This window comes from Watersipora subatra, chromosome 1, assembly GCF_963576615.1.
Source record: "Watersipora subatra chromosome 1, tzWatSuba1.1, whole genome shotgun sequence".
Lineage (NCBI taxonomy): Eukaryota > Metazoa > Bryozoa > Gymnolaemata > Cheilostomatida > Watersiporidae > Watersipora > Watersipora subatra.
Window position 1 is genome coordinate 8,512,467 of NC_088708.1, and position 18,508 is coordinate 8,530,974.

An 18,508-nucleotide genomic window follows, 5' to 3' on the forward strand; every position below is an offset into this window, starting at 1 on the left:
GCCACACGAGACTGCCGTAGTTTGGATTCTCTTTCCAAAACGGCTCAAATGTGATGTAGTTGTGGAAGATGGTTTCTGTTTACACTTTCATGCAACCTTATTCGTCGAAATATTTTCACAAATATACTTCACGCATTCAATAAAACTATGTCTATTGTTTTTACGCGTCTGTTTTATCGTCATCGTAATGCTGTCACTTTTAGCAGTGATATCCTATAACTTACCGTAAAAATTCGTTTAATTTTTTAGCCTTGGCTTGAAGGAGTACATATCATTGTCTGATAATCATGACAAGCCTGTGGTTACCTGTGATAATCGAAAAGTGCTGCAAGAATCATTTTTGAAGTATTGGGTCACATGATCAGATTATAACTTGACGATTAGTTCAAGCCGAAACAAAACTGTAAAGTAGCGAGCATCTATATTTGATACAGGGTCTTCGGTAAAACCCGAAGTGTTTGTCATAAACTAGTGCTATAAGTTTTATATTGAGCTTTTTATTGGCCTTTCAATTCATGTGAGAACATCACGTGACAAGACAATAACCAAATTTCATGGCTACGTCATCGAAATAAAGAGATTCCAATCTACGGCGGCTTTTCGTTTTTGAGCTATTAAGAGCTTGTAATCACATTTCCACATGGTTGGCACCTACAACACAACAGAGTAAGACATGGTGAATCTTTTGATACCAAATAACTGTAATGTGAATTTTATTGCAAGTCAACCAGGAGGATATTATGGTGGAAAATGTGTTTTTAATTGTTATAATTGAGTATCTACAATAACAAAGTAACAAATACCTATTTAGTTGTCATGATCTGCAATAAAATGTATCATCACTATGTACACTACCCAATAGAGTTTTTACCTTCGAGACAGACGTTGTGGATAAAGGTGGTCTGAGAGAGACTTGAGAGCAATGTGTTCGATACACTAAACTTTGGTGACCCGACATAATAAAAACTGTGAATATAACTCGGATGAATTTAGCTTGCTACGCATTAACTTGAAGCTAAGTTTTAATTTTCTACTAATCTTACTTTAATTTTGTCATATTTTTTTAGTATCTTTTTTCAGTTGAGCGTATAGCGTAATGTATTTTAAGGTTATTTACCGTAAGGGTGATGTTGACTACGGTCTCTCCTTCGCGTGCCTCACGTCTAGCTCACTTGTCAAATCAAAAGTGCTCTTGTCTCGCTCCTCTTATCTCTAGCTCGAAAGCCTCAGCATACCTGGTCCCTTTTCATCCTCATTCATAGACATCAGAATTACTATACTCTACAGTGCGCTTTTACTTCTCGTCGCTATAACCTTTAGCCAACCTTTTAAAAAATTTTTCAAACCGAATAAAAAAAAGAATTTTCGAAAGTGGCCTCTCGCATACTTGGCCATATAGTGTAGTGGCCATCAAGAACCTGCTCGTATGCTAGTATCTCAAAGATTACTCGTATCTCAAGGAAGACACTTGCTAGAAAACCAGTTTATATCTCACATGTATACATGTGAGATATAAGCTGTTTTTTCACATGTTGGAGCACTCGTATGTTGAGGTATGATTGTATTCTGGATCCTGTTACACTGTTACCAAATGTTACATGCAGAACTGACAGGAAATTTCCCTAACATGTACATGTATGTGAACACTTTAGACATTAGACATGGTACATTGAAAATGCTTGGCTTCCAATGCCTGGGTGTGGGCATTCGATGTAAACTTAGCTTTGATGATAGTAGTCTTTAATACCTTATACATATATCTCCATTAGCCTTTGATTTTATTGCAGAGGGATCTTGCATTCATCGTTGAATATTATCAAATGTTACGATAAATGAAGCACGAATATACAATACAAGCCACTGTTAGAACGAGTTGTAGATTCAATTATTAAATATTCGTAACTAGGCAGTCCTGTGCGTCGTGAGCTATCGGCAGGTGCAATCAGTAACCGCACAATTACTCTGAAATGTGGCAAGCCGGTTGGTTGATAGTGTCGGTCGGCGAAGCCAAAAGTCACAAGTTTGAACCTCGTTGAAATCAATCTGTTTTCCTGACCTCAATGCATGGCATTGGACAGACAGACGGACCTGGTTTATATTGTAGTAAACAGCTGACATCTGACAGCACTTTAGAAAACACGTGTAGATATAACAATATAATCATGGTAATTCGTTTCGTAGCACTGATGTGCAGTTTGATGTTAACTCTCTCAGGGTGAAACCTTTACATCTATATATATATATATATATATATATATATATATTTCTCAAAGTCCGTGCGTCGGAAATTCGGCTATAGATCTTGAAACAAATATTCCGTACCAAATATTCCGATCTCGGACCAAGCCGTATCACAAGTCTTACGCCTAGCCCACTGACTATGGAAGTCGAATTGCTAGCCTGTTAATATAAGGCATTATATCAGAGCAATACCTAACTGCTTTACGTATGACGCGGGTCATAGCATAACGTCACGAGAAGCTGTTCGCTCGCATTATTAAACTGCCTAATAGCAAAACTCTCACTACTTCTCATTGTTTATAAGACAAAAAACTTTTCTCATGATATGTAGTTTGAAAGTTAGAATGGCAAATGTTGTAATATGTTAAATACAAATCGATTTTCTGTCCAAATACTCTTCTATTACACGGGCAATGCCGGCAATGCCGGCAATGCCGGGTGGCACAGCTAGTTATATTATAAAGCAGTTGGCTTTTAGTCTTAATATAAAAGCTCACAAGAACAATAAAACTGCAACTACATATGGTATAATTGACATGGCTTGAAAAAATAAACACCTAACATGGTAGGATATAATAACTCCAAGTTATGAGAGCATGTTTTCAATTACCACCCATTTTCATCAGTGGTTTTGATGTTAGGGGAACACAAAACCAATTTTAGAGACAAAATCACTCGTGAGACATGTTTTCGGATGCAATGTAAGAAAGCCAATTTTTATCAAAACAGGCAGATGAATTACCAACATTAATACCGCTGATTATCCTAAATGTGAATGTGACACAAAGGAATGCATGTTTGCTGCCATTTTTAAATACATTTTTCCTGTCCACAGCGTGCTACACTCACGTTTTGGTTATTTGTCATGGCAGATAATTACAATGCAGATTCTACTAGAGACTTATGACGGAGAGCAGCTAGATTGAAAAACTGTTTTTCAAAGGATAACTGTTTTTAAAATGAATATTCAATGATAACAAGTACCTAAACAGTTACACTTTAAAGTGTAAGAGTATAAAAGATATATGTATGTGTAGACAGCTTAGCTAATTCATGTAAGATATATTTTAATTGTAGCATTCCTCTATATGGTTAATTTGAATACAGTTCTCGTCCTTCATTTAATTTCTTCCCAGAACAATTCACTGCAGAAGCTAATTCTCTAAGCTTTATCACTGTGCTGTTTCTGCAAGCTAGCTTAGATATTCTAACCAGCCAACTAATAGGGTAATAGCACTTCTGCATTATTAGCTGGCTGGTGAGACTAAATCTGAACTTCCGAAATCCATTACAATTGTCAATTGTTGTTTTTTTATAGTTCTATATTATTTTTGCATGTTTTATAAAATGTATTTGTTTTAATGCTACATAAATTGTCTGAAAAATTTGTTGTTAACTTATGCGGCTGTAGAACTAAACAAAATTCCGTGTATTGTTATACGAACGAATATGTGCATTAATGTACAACCTGCTGGACAAAACCTGCTGGACAACCTGCTGAAAAAACTATCTTGAAATAAATTAGCTTTATATATCGTGGTTTGACTGTGCTTTTAATATATGAACAATTTTCATACTGTAATTTTTACTACATTGGAGCAGCTTTTTAATCTTCCGTTATTCTTATGTTCTATCCATCACTACGCACTGCTTTCTGATTCTGCCACAATTTCTCCATATCCGTTCTCCCATCATTCTTTTCTAGACTGCAATGTCATTAGCTCAATAGGAACTTCATTAAACTCTCCAGATCATGAACTGTTATTAACTCAGTAGATTTCGCAATTACTGTACATGGGATGACAATTAGGCGATGTGCTGGATATAAACACCCAACTATTTAAAGATTGACTTGCAACAAAATTCACATTACAGTTATTTGGTATCAAAAGATTCACCATGTCTTATTCAGCCCGTGTTGTAGGTGCAAAATATGTGGAAATGTGATTACAAGCTCGTAAAAGCTCAAAAACGAACAGTTAATTGCCGCCGTAGGTTGGAATCAATTTATTTCTCTGACGTAGTCAACTGATTTGGTTATTGTTTTGACACGTGATGTTCTCACGTGAATTGAAAAGCCAATAAAAGGCTCAATATAAAACTTCTCATAGCACTAGTTTATGACAAACACTTCAGGTTTTATCGAAAAGCCCGTATCAAATACAGATACTTGCTACGTTACAGTTTTGTTTTGGCTTAATCATCTAGTCGTAATCTGATCATGTGACCCATACTTCATGCTAAATAGCGCCGAACAATTTCTGCAGCATTCTTTGACTATCACAGGTGACCAACAGGCTCATCATGTTTATTAGAGGATGATATGCACTCCTTCGAGTTATGGTTAAACACTTAAACAAATTTGTATGGTAGGTTTTGAGATATCAGTGCTCAAAGTGACAGCATTACAACGATGATGAAATTGAAGCGTAAGAACAATATACATGGTTTTATTGAATGTGAGAAGTATATTTGTGAAAATATTTTGACGAATGAGGTTGCATGAAAGTATAAACAGAAGCCATCTTGTTCATCTACTTCCCATTTGAGCCGTTTTGGAAAGGGATTCTAATCTACAGCGTTTTCGTGATGGCTACGATTAACTGTTCGTTTTTGATAGGCTGGATATACACATCTGCTAACTACTTAACATATATTCATAACAGCAGTTTGAGGTTTAAAAAGAAAACATTGAAGTTCTTTTTTCGCATAATATTATCTCTCACGACTCATTTTCATGCAATAACTTAAACAATAGTTGATACTAGGTGCAATTATATTAAACTATTAATTATAAATCTGCACTATTAATATCGATATGAGCACTTAATTAACCCAATAAAAGATTAAAAAGGTAGAAAAACCAAACATTGTTATTATTAGCTATTATTGTTGTTATTAGTTTGCATACTGAAATAATAATAAGTAAAGTTTCTACCGAAACTTGAGTGCAAATATATTTAAAAAGTGTCATAACACAAATAAATTCAAAAGATTAGTTTACGATGGTTTTAAAGTTAGTTACTGCACTGCCTTGAATTATTGTTGATATGTAATTTGTGTAAAAGCAATTACATGTACCTATTTGTAGTGGAGTGGAAGAATACCGAATCCTTTCACAACGGCCCGATGAAGGCATAATACGAGGAGCTGACCCTCAGGTGATATGGCTTGACAAGATCAGCTGTGATGGTACGGAAGAGTATCTAACAGCCTGCGAGCATGAGCTAGCAGGGACGCACTGTGCACATGTTAATGATGTGCTCTTAAGGTTAGTCGGAGCTGTGCTTATCTTCATGTCTTTTATTAATTCTAATCACTGACAGAAAAGATATGGTTGGAGCAAAGGCTCTTTCAGCTAAAACTAAGCAGTCTGCTTACATGTATTACAGGCATAAAAGAAAAATGCTTCATTGCTTGTTATTTAAGTAGAACTGATTCGCCAAGCTTATCAGATTGTTTTGGTTTCGCACAAAGAATTTTTTGACATACAGCATAATCTTAGCGCAAATATTTGCCGCAACATATGAGGAAGTTCTCATCATGCAATGTCTGACATTTTTGTTAACTATTAATATTATGTGAATCAGTACTTAAAAAGCACATCTCCCGCAGATAGTTGGTTCTACGTTGTTTGAATAATATTTAGGTGCTTCATACCTTCCTTTTTAATCTACAATCATGGTTTCTAGTTGTAGCAGTTGTAATAATGGAAGAAGAAAATATTTTTCTTATAATTAAAACAACAAATATGAAAAACATGAGCAAAAATTTTAAATTAATTCTTTAGAAAATTGCCAAAGCTGTCTTGTGGATGTCATGAGAAAGACGGTAAAAGCTATGCGGAAAAAGAGCCGGAAACATGCAAAAACAAATAGACTGTCTGTGATTATTAAAAATCAAAGTTTATAAAATAAAAATATCAAAACAGAAGTAAATAATTGAATTATGTTATAGAGTTTCCAACCTAAATTAGACTAGCTCTATCTCGCTTCCTGTGACCTCTACGTACACGCTGTTCATTCCTATATCACCAAAATCACCTGTCTTTAACATGACGGTGGCGTGACAATAGACATGCCTGTTTTATTGACTATCACTTTAAAAGTAAATTACTAAAATATATGTAAGATAAATTAATAGTTTTTATATAGTTTTAATAAAATATTGGTCTCGATGTTGATGTATTTTCCTGAGCTATTTACCATTAAATTTTTAAGCTGTTAAACAGATTAAATAGGATATATGTACAATGCATTTTATAAACAGATTACCATAAAACCTCTAATTAAATGCCATGGTGCTCTATTTTTCAACCCTTCTTTTTTAGTGGCGGTCAATTGGAGGCGACTTTCAAATAGAGGGTGGCGTTGTACTTTTCAATTGGTTCGTCAGAATTTTGGCGAAGCGAATTTCGCTTATAGTTTGCGCTCTTTGTCCGGTGAACCAATATTAAACCTTTTGGGTGCAATAAATCTGCCAACTTACCTTTAACTTGTCAAAGATCTCTAAACAAAATATGCATTGGGAAGAGAAATATCTCTATCAGTTGTTTATTGCTTGTAATTAATCTGCGATGATATTATAGCCTGCGCCTTGCTATGCAATTTGTTAGCGCTTTCAATTTTTTATTTCATTCCAAATTTGAAGGCATATTTTTATTTTATATCGATGTTTAGCAATGTTGAATAAAAGCCCGTTGCACTCATTGATATGTTTGCTAGTTTGCAGCCAAAACTAGCTTTTTATGTGCATTAGAAGAGGAGTTACGAGCATCTTCCACTGTAAGCAGTGTTAAGATAACCGCAAGGATGTTATTAAATAATATGCTATGAATCTGTAACTTTATAAGTTATATAATGATAATCTATGCATATTCTATGCATATTTATTTAGAGATCTTTGACAAGTTTGAAGTAAGTTAGTAAATTTATTGCATCCAAAAGAGTTAATATCGCTCTGCCCAAAGGAGATTGTAAAATATAGATGGCATTTGCTTCGCCTGTAAAAAGGCTAAATTTATATTTCTAAAATTATGACGAGCTATTTGAAAGATACAACACCAGCCTCCATTTGAATGCCACCTTCTATTTGACTGCCACTATTATGGGGGTGGGTTGAAGAATAGAGCGCCATGGCATTCAATAGAGGTTTTGCGGTAATTGCCTGTTCACTAAAACTTGATTTGAAGAGAATGTCGTTTTTTAGTAGAAGCCTCAGGTTTTCGAGGCTGTATTATGAATTGCCAGGTTTGAGGTATGTTCAGGTAGAGTTTGCGCCCAGACTAAATGACTTCACAAATTTTTTGCAGGCTTTTTCAAACTCTATACTTTTGGTAGAGATATTTCTTGGTTTCTCAATGCATAGTTGTTAAGAGATCTTTGATAAGATGGAGGTAAGTTAGCAGTTTTATTGCATCCAAAAGGTTTAATATCGTTCCACTGGAAAATGAGGGCAAAATATGGGTGACATTCGCTTCACCCGTAGAAGGGCTATATTTATCTTCCCAAAATTCTGACGAGCCATTTGAAAAATACACCGTCAGCCTCTATTTGAATGCCACCTCCAATTGACCGTCACTATTAGAGGAAGGGTTGAAAAATAGAGCGCCATGTCATTCAATTACAGGTTTTACGGTAGCTTTTTGAAAAATGTATTTCTATGGAGTTTATGTCTATTGCCTTGCCACTGTCTATCATGGAAGCAATTTCCTTTGCAAAGTTTAATATTACCTAAATTTCTAGGGTGATATTCAAATGAGTTTGATAACAACAAAACCAAAGATTTGTCAACACCCATTATTGAGTCAATTTGTTTGCTATATAAGTATGTGTAAAAGGATGTATAGGCAGCAGTAACAATGGGTTGTCGGCAGCATTGAAATGCACCTTTGCATGAAGTGCAGAGTGAAAAGACAACTGTGAAATCTGTTTTTGCAGAGTAAAATACAAACGGGTTATTACTACATAGTGTTTTTGAAGTTGCCGTATCACCCGTTTAATTCAAAATACAGTAGACGTTCCTATAACGTATACTTCCTATAATGTAAATTTCGTATAACATAATATATTTATGTAAAGTTTTTGCTTCCTACTATGTAAAAATTCCGTATAACAAAGTTTCAAGTCGGGTGAGTTCTCAAGTTCGATTGAAATGCTAATTTATCTCGCCGCACTTGTGGAAAAACGATGTGCGTATAGCGTTATACTTACATATTATATATGTATAGAACTTTCGCAATAATCTAGTTCGTCAGATGTGTTCATAAATACATTAATACTATAGCGTTATAATAGTTATAACGCTATATGCACGGTGTTTTTTCTTCCGCAAGCGCAGCGAGATAGACTAACATTTGCCCGACTTGACACTTTACGTTAGATGGCATTTTTACATAGTATGAAGCAAAAATTCGCATAAATTTTTTATGTCATTTGGTATTTACGTTATAGGAAGTATACCATATAGAAGCGTCTACTGTATACATTATAGGAGCGTCTACTGTATCTGTTTTTTGCTTGGTGCTGTTTGTTTACAATTTATGGTTTGGCAACAAATCATTTTTAAGTAGGTCAGAAAACATATCTTTGATTCAATAACTTTTACTAGAGTTTTTTTTATCTTCCTAATAGATTCTAGTGTCTTCAATAATTCAGCTTGAGTTTTCATGACTGTTGAGGTCATTATTGGAATTCCCAAGTTAATGGGTCATTCCCGTGTTTATTGGTTTATTGAGTGAAGAACTTCAATATTTCACATGGATTACAAACTTGATGTATTAGACTAGTTGTCACAGTTACTCTAATAACAAGCCAAGAAAATACCACTGGTAACATTTAATTTACATGTATTGCAGATCTACTAATACCTTGAAATTTCTTTTTTCAAGTCGTCTTCTCTCCGCTAGACATCATCCGCTATTTACACTATTATATCTATCATACATAATTTGTGTTTCACACTTTCTTTTATAAGATATATTCATTTGTGATTACGAAGTGCAGTTGATGATAATTAGATATGTCTTTGTGTCATGATTTTTTGTTCTCTATGATTACAATTAGGGCCATGACACAAATTAGCATCATTAGATGGTGCCAACCGTGACCATGGTAAGAATTTTGTAAGATTTGGTTGCTAATCAGTTTTCTTTCACAATTAGCAGAAGATAAAACGAGACTGAGTAGAGAATGATGCTAGGGCGGCTAGAAGTTTTCTGTTTACCCTAGTTTGGTATACTGAGGGGGCAGTAGCCTGTAGATCACAGGCTATACCCCTCGTTGGGCAATCCGGTACTCTGGTTTATAATGGAATTTTCAATTTCGTGTTAGACATGAAGGTGTGTATTTAAATTGTTGGGTAAGGTGTTCACGCAATTTAACTAACTTTTGTAGCTGTGAAAAAAATGTAACAGATGTACCAGATGTAACAGAAATGCACGTAAATGGTGACATAAGGCTCAAAGGTGAACCACACAGGGGTGTGCTTGAATACTACTGGGACGGCGCGTGGGGCAGTGTTTGCGATGACGGCTGGGATAACAATGATGCGATTGTTGCCTGTCGACAACTTGGCTACAAGTAAGTACGCAGTGGCTGCAGATTGCAGTATTGGTGTTCGTTATATAATATTAACTATATAGACAGATTTGTATACCTAATAACTATCCGGCAACATTATCAACCCTAATAATGCTAGCTACTTATCCTGTCCTCATCAATTTTTTTCTATTTTCGCTGATTGCTTCTTCTATAAAATTGTTGTGAGAAATATACATGCAGGTATATAAAGAAAATTGTAGGTCAAACTATCCTCTCAATGTGATTGGTTATCGTTGAGATTATGGTAAGACTGGTACCAATTAGCCAGTCTTTGGACATGTGATATGAAAATCCCCAAGTAAGTATAACCCATCATGAAGGTTTTTGTAATGACATGTTTTACCATAGTAGAAACTTCTGTAGATGTTTCCTTTGTTTGTAGCATGTTATTCTTGCTGACTGACCCCTTTTAAAACCCCACGTTTCCATCTTTATCAAACAGCCATTCATCAACTTTCTTTTAGTAAACTCAGCCTTTCAAACCATACTTTGAAGTAGCTCATTCGAAACAGTATTTAATTACGTTACTCCGATATTTGATTGATTTACAAATTGATTTACAAAGTTAGTAGGCTACTCGCTACGCGTGTATGTGTTAGTAATTAATAGTTTTTTTTAGCTCAAAGTTACTTATTATTAAGAAGAGCCACTTCGAACAAAAACTAACTTTAAATTTGTCCGAATCTGAAGTTTGTGGTTCATGTTACAAATGACTTTTATTATATTTGCATTTTGTGTTAATAACATTGTTTATATAAGGTGAACATTGGCCTAAACAGTTGATTTTCTATCATATTTTTTACAATATTAATTTTCGATGCTGCTTACCAATCAAATTTGATGGTCGAGCAACTTTCTATACTGTAAAATAAAATACACAGTGATTACCAAAACACTTTTCCATCAGTTGTTTTTTGATATCTGTGTTGACCCACAATCAAATCTTAATGTGTTTATCTTCTACATGTGTTGTACATGTTGGTTGTGATCATTATGCTACTGGGGTAGGTCTTTCTTCATTGTATCTATTAATATTTTGTGTTTCCAATGTCATTGTTATGACTATAGTTATAAAGGTACTAGTGTCTCGCTTAAGTAGTTGATGAATATGCTTTGATTAACTTGTAACCTTAATAACATCAGATAACTGTCCATATATAAATCTTTAACATATGTGGTTGCGTCATATTTGATTTGATTTTAAAAGAAAGTATTTTTCTTTGTTTATCAGTTGATATGCTGTTTGTTGTGTTAGGCGATCTCATTGTCAAGATATTTGAAGATTAAAATCAAGGAAAATTGATCGCGGTAAAAACGCTCAGGCCAAAATAAGATGACCAGACTTGCCCAAAATGATGTAACGCGTGATACAACCTGTCTCTATCTCTCGTATTCACATCGGCTATTGCGATAAAAGTCTAGTCCTATAATGCAGCTCTATTGGCATATATTTTATCTTGTATTTGCTCGTGTTGGCTAGAATAAAATTGTTAATTCAGCTACAGATACATTATTACCAATGTCTCAAACGTCTCAAACAAGGAAAATTAAAAACTTGTCATATTAGCTTCTTCTAAATGCTGTGTAAACATCTTAGCACCGACTACCAATTCGACCGGTCTATGGTAATTCTGTCAAGCAAACTATATAGAATAAGGTCTTTGTATCGGCACAGTACCGTCACTACCCGCACTAATGATATACAGCCCTCCAAAAGCCTCGCCCGCTTTATGCCCATCGCCTATCCTGGAGGGGGGCTGTATATCATTGCCCACACCGAAAACTAGTTTCTTACTAAGTAAAATAAGCAAGCCGCGTCTTTGAAAATAATATGTGGCGAAACCAACTACATCTCAAAAGTCATATACATTGTATAGTCGACTGTCAAAGTTATCGAGTCATTATTGGTATCAATTTGTAGAAAAAATTTCACTGGTCACATTTGATTAGTTGATTCAAGTACTAAACAAATGGTCGAACTATGCAAAAGTGCCTGTCCATGCAGCTCTGATTGCACTTCATAAATCCATCTATCAGACAAGATTTCAGCACAGGTGTCAATGGTGCTATGATGTATTCAATGTTTTGCAAATCATGTTTTGCATTATCTTCAACAATATTATTTTATTATATAATTTTTACAAGCCAAAAATTTTTTATCTTGGCATAAAGCTTTTATTAAAAATATCCATCCAAGTCGTGGCCACTCACATAGTTTCAGCTCGTACATTTAAGACAAATTCATCTACTGCAACAAACTCAAACAAAACATATCATGGTGTATGCAGCACACATTCTAGTCTCTCTTTCCCATTTTTGGCAGTTTCCACACTGACAAAGCTGCTTCGGCTGTTGAGACCACATAAACATCCTGTAATCAATAAAACAAATGCAATAAATATATTTCATTCATAGATATGTCATTCTAACGAGTATCCACTGAAAGCTTTCAAATTGGGAGTTTGATTGCGAGTGTAATTTTAAAAATGAATAAACGTTTAATAAAAGCATAAGTACGCCAAGCCAACGATTCGAAGCTTTGGTTCTGGAAGCTAAAGATGTGCATTGATCAATCGATTTTCTTCACTTTCTACAAGTGATAAGTGAAGATAAAGTAAAGTCAAATCATAAATCTAATTTACTAGCTAAAACTGCGAAAGAAGATTTAAAGCAAGTATAGCTAGGTGAAACGATAAAAAATTATAAAACGATGATGGGTGATAGCAGAAAGTTAAAATTCTATTAGTTAGTAGATGTATCAATGAGTACTAAAATTATTACCTTTAGTATATTCATCAATCTAAGCCATTGTATTGCTAGATGCTATAGGTTCAAAAGAAGCCGTCAAGAACTCACTGTACATACGTATCTCGCACGCGCGCACAGGAAATTACATTATAACCTCAAACAGGGAAATATAATCTGAATGTAAACTCAACTATATATCTATAGGAAACTCAAAGTAAAAAATAAATTTACCTCCACTCTATCTTCCTCTGTAGCACATTAACCATCTGATGCTCAGAAAACTCGGGAGTCACCTTCGCAGTAACTTTACAGTAATTTTTACAATTCTGTTGTTCATCAATAAAACGTGTCGATCGAGTAATTCATTAAAGTAACGATGTTAATTAATTTACTAAATATTGATGTCCATGCGATTTAATAATTGAGTAAAATCCCTAAATTTGAGATCACGGACAACGCGTTTTACGAGTGGTAACATTTATATATATATATATATATATATATAAATATCACATATATATATATGTATCACATATATATATATATATATATATATATATATATATATATATATATATATATATGTGATAGAAATCGATCTTTAGTTTTGGATTTTAGTAGCATGTTGAGGCTAACTGGCTTGTTCTTGTATCTCTATTCTAGGAAGTTGACAAAATTCTTGTTGTCAACTATTGACAACAAGAATGATGACAACAAGAACTTGTTGATTTATCCAGCTATACTTTTATGAATTTTTTTGTTTAGTAACGTCAGTGTCCACAGGATAGAAAGCGCTTACGATTCTGATAGTTCACCCTACAGCCTAACTGATGTGGATTGCTTGGGTACAGAGGAGAGACTCTCCAGTTGTCATTACAAGAATGACTCGGAAGAAATACGTTGCTATGATAGCCGCGTTTTTTTTCTATCTGGATCTGGCAGCAGAATAGCTATAGAATGCGACCCCTCATCTAAAGGTGAATTCATGAAGCTAAAGAGTGGTGGTTTTAAGGTGTTTGCTTATTGGCCTTATCGCCCATTGCCTTCATTATTTTATAAGCTTTCTATACTGGAGCAAATACGTCTGTCTATGCATTCATTGCAATTTAGTGCTCTTCAATCTTCCATAAAGACAAAACTAAGAAGCTGTTTGTTTGTTTTCAAACAATTATTACTAAACTTTCTTTGGTAGATTTTAACTTTAACATAAGACAGCATTGTATTGTTTGCCATAGCTACAAAAGCCTGGCTGCGCACATGTAGTACTAAACTAAATGCTTTATATAAAACTATGTAAAAAACTATGTATATGAACATAGTTGAACATACATGTATAAGCTAATTATATGTAAGAAACAAAATAAATGAAGTGGTAATCAATAAAAATAGGTTCTTGATTCTCACCGCACCTTGATGTTAACTCTAGGTAAATTCAGGACTAGACTTGGCAAAGCATGAGACAGAGTAACGTAGACTACATGAACTTCAAAATGACTTATATATTATTTTGTGTTTCTGTATTTGATATTTGCTTAAATTGTATTGTTAATTATCATGGCTAGCCTATTCACTATTACTGTATTCATTTTGGTTTTTTTGCATCTCTTTCCAAGATGGCTTTAAAAAGTTTGTAAACAATTAATATGAAGCTGTTTGTTCATTTTTCTTTTATTTGTTGTTTTAATACCGAGAAAAACCTTTTTGTGCTTTTCAGTGCTGCTACCACTTGCACTAGCTTTCTTTGAAAATTTGTATGTCACATATCGTGTCTTGGAAATTACTTTGTATGTTGAAACCACTGTATATTAACCACTGTAAAATTTGGCAGCATATGTCAAAAGATTTGTCTGTTGAAATGATCGAGAGTCAGGCTTTGAATGAACCTTGACTCGCAATCGTCAAGGTCAATCAGTCAAGGAACCTCATACTCTTGTCCGATGTGCGTAAGGAATCTGAATGCACCTCAACTTCTCTCTACTGGCACAACAAATTATGCTTGATCCACGGGTACTACATGCATTGTGAGCGGCAGCTGTGAGGAGCTGCCGCTCACAAGGCATATCGCACCCTTGGCTTGATCTAGACCTGCACGATGTTTCGATTTGATCCGGTGGTTGCGGTTAGTTTTTATTAAATCGAGTTGAATCTTTTATTTTCTGACATGAGGTTGCGGTGCATCGACTACGGTGCAGTTTCCGTTTCCATATCATTAAAACTGCGCCTGCGTGCTTGGACCGGATACACAGGATCTTCCATGGAAATTGATACTATTTTCTCTTGAAAGGTCTTTTTAATCTTTGCTTTACATACATGTGTATGTAAATATCACATCCATTCTCGAAAGCTATTTATATTTCATTACAAAAATCTGAAGTTAAAGGGTGACTTGCAACACAATTCACATTACAGTTATTTGGTATCAAAAGATTCACCATGTCTTACTCTGTTGTGTTGTAGGTGCCAAATATGTGAAAATGTGATTACAAGCTCTTAAAAGCTCAAAAACGAAAAGCTGCCGTAGATTGGAATCTATTTATTTTTCTGATGTAGTCATTACAGTTTGCTGTAATGACTTATAGTCATTACAGTTTGCTGTAATGACAGTCATTACAGTAAAAAGCTCAATATAAAACTTATCGTAGCACTAGTTTATGACGAACTCTTCGGGTTTTACCGAAGACCCCGTATCAAATATAGATGCTCGCTACTTTACATACAGTTTTGTTTCGGTTTGTTCTAATCGCCAAGTCGTAATCTGATCATGTGACCCAATACTTCGCAAATAATTTTTGCAGCACTTTTCGATTATCACAGGTGACCAACAGGCTCGTCATGATTATCAGACAATGATATGTACTCCTTCGAGATAAGGTTAAAAAATTAAATGAATTTTTACGGTAAGTTGTAAGATATCAGTGCTAAAAGTGACGGCATTACAATGACGATGAAACAGACGCGTTAGAACAATAGACATGGTTTTATTGAATGCGTGAAGTATATTTGTGAAAATATTTCGACGAATAAGGTCGCATGAAAGTGTGAACAGAAACCATCCTGTAACAACTACGTCCCATTTGAGCCGTTTTGGAAAGCGAATCCAAACTACAGCGGTCTCGTGTGGCTGCAATTAACTGTTCGTTTTTAGCTTTTAAGAACTTGTAATCGCATTCCCATATGTTTTGCACCTACAACACAATTAACAGAGTAAGACTTGGTGAATCTTATGATACCAAATAACTGTAATGTGAATTTTGTTGCAAGTCAACTTTTAAGGTTCATGAAATGAGGATGTTCAGGTGGCCTCGGTGTCAAGTTAACCGCAAGCAATTGTGACATCATTTGACACCGGGGTGAGTCATCATGTGTGTGGTTATAAATGGTGTTCGATTGAAGTTGAGGTCTTTAACTGAATTGGTATGCGGAGACAGATCGTGCAGGTCTAGCTTGATCATATTTTAACTATATTGCCTTCAACTTTTGTGTCTTAACATGGTTTGGTGATGCTTCACACTTAGTTCTAATTCTATTGTTTACAGCCTACTTATCAGGTAACATCTTGTATTCTTGTCTGTTCCTATCTTATCTCATGTTGTATTGGGCTCTCTTTGTGAATGGGTATGAATTGCTGGACTAATGCTCGCTGATCGTGGTACTTCTTTGTACTGTACTGTCTCATCTTTCATCAATGCCTGTTACTTATGCGTTATAAACTATAAACAATTGATGGGCACGGCAGCACTTCTGCTCTACTCCCTTCGTTGGATTTGCCTTTTCGCTAACATACTGTAAAACCTGTATTTGAACGACACTTTTATTTAATCGCCACCTTTATTTGAGCGCCACCATAGGAAAATGGTTGAAAAATATAGCGCCACCCTTTAATAGAGCGCCACTTTTATTTGAACTTCTATTTGACCGCTACTAATTGACATTCTTGATCTTCACAAACCAATAATAACAAGTGATCAGTAGAAAAGTGTCCACAAAACTGTACTAATAATAATTCGATTACATTAATTACAAAAAATTTGTTTGTTGTTCGTGTTTGTGTTGAAGTTCATTTTGCAACTCCAAGTCTTTACATTTTTCTCGTTAAAACTTTGAATGCAACACCATAAAAATAATTAATAACTGTACAAGGCTAATAGTAGTTCCTTTTTTAACCCGGTCTTGATACTTCGATGTATATAAAATTTTTCGTATTTAAGACAGACTTTGTGCTACTACGTATTTTGAGGCTAAAATTTTGAGGCTATGTTGATTACAAGCGGTTTCTCTTTATTCGCGCGAGAAATGTGTAGGGCCTACATGTATTCTAAAGTGCATCGTGCTTGGCCCAGCTAAAAAATTGTTTAGATGCTAATATTGACTAGCTCAGCTATGCCGAGAGAAGTCAGGTCAGAAGACACTGGAAGGTATTGAACAGCCAAAAGAATATGAAATGGTTCCAAACGGAAGCGGTAATCAAACCGCAACTGGTCGAGCAAATTATGCTAATATTTTTGTTTAAAAAACTTTAATTTGTGTTTTAAAATGTTAATTTTTTTTGTTTCTGAATGTATCATAAATATAGTTTGTTCATGTCACTTGTTTTTGAATACATATTTGTAGCATTTGATAGATTATTATTATATAACTTAAAAATTTGCAGATTTATAACGTATTATTTGATAGCATCACTGCGGTAATCTGAACTCGGCTTTAAATGGATTGATGCTCGTAACTACTCTTCTGTTGCACATAAAAAAGCATTTTTGGCTGCAAACTGTAGCAAACATCAATAAGTGCAATGAGCTTTTATGCAACCTTGATAAACATAGTTATAAAGTGAAAGGCCTTCCAATTTTAAATACAGAATGAAATTAAAAGCTTAAAAGCTCCAAAAAATTGCAACGTATGCTGTAAAATTGCAGGTTAATTAGGCTAGGTTAATTGTAAGCAATAGATATCAACTAGTAGAGGCATGTACTAGCTTCTCTGTGAATATTTATGTAGGGATCTAAGACAAGTTGGAGGTAAGTTGATAGTGACTTTATTGCGTACATAAAGGTTAATGTCACACCGCCCAAAAGTGAGTGCAAAATATAGGTTACATTCGATTCACCCGTGAAAGGGTTAGATTTATCTTCTCAACATTCAGACAAGGTGTTTGAAAAATACAAGGCTATCATTTATTTGAATGTCACCTCTAATAAAGCGTCACGCTAAGAAAAGGGTTGAAAAATAAAGCTCTGTGGCGTTCAAATAAAGGTTTTACGGTATTTGACTAGAGGTTGTTTTATTTACATGAAAATGTAAATATTGTTTTTAGCATGTCAGGTTTGCTGCAATTGTAAAAGGTTTTTGTAATAAAGATTTGCAAAGGAACTTTTGAGACTTCGTTTTAGTATAAAACTGTTTGCAGAATATTTGCTCAGCCTTACAGATGCTTGCTCGTATGTTTTACAGATCCGAGAAATGAGATAAAGCTTCTTCACGGTTTAAATGCAAGCAATGTCGGAATGCTTCAATACAACCTTGATGGCATGTGGGGCAGTCTGTGTCGGGAGAGCTGGTCGTACAGGAGTGCTGAGGTCGCCTGCACCCAGCTTGGGTTTCCGTTAGTAACTTAAAGGTTGACTTGCAACAAAATTCACTTTACAGTTATTTGGTATCAAAAGATTCACCATGTCTTACTCTGTTGTATTGTAAGTGCCAAATATGTGGAAATGTTATTACAAGCTCTTGAAAGCTCAAAAACAAAAGATTGGAATCTCTTTATTTCGATGACGTAACCACGAAATTTGGTTATCGTCTTGTCACGTATGTTCTCACGTAAATTGAAAGGCCAATAAAAAGCTCAATATAAAACTTATCGTAGTACTAGTTTATGACAAACACTTCGGGTTTTACTGAAAACCCCGTATTAAATATAGATG

At 34.7% G+C, this 18,508-nt stretch overlaps 1 protein-coding gene across 2 annotated transcripts in view; it reads left to right on the forward strand.

The window, feature by feature from the left end:
* Positions 1-18,508, forward strand: part of LOC137385665 (deleted in malignant brain tumors 1 protein-like) — a 56,612-nt gene that overhangs the window by 32,930 nt on the left and 5,174 nt on the right. For both annotated transcript variants that reach the window (XM_068072178.1, XM_068072179.1), the window contains exons 11-14: positions 5,333-5,512; positions 9,636-9,821; positions 13,356-13,567; positions 18,039-18,189. In XM_068072178.1, coding sequence (XP_067928279.1) covers positions 5,333-5,512; positions 9,636-9,821; positions 13,356-13,567; positions 18,039-18,189 — 729 coding nt within the window. The remainder of the gene's footprint in view (positions 1-5,332; positions 5,513-9,635; positions 9,822-13,355; positions 13,568-18,038; positions 18,190-18,508) is intronic.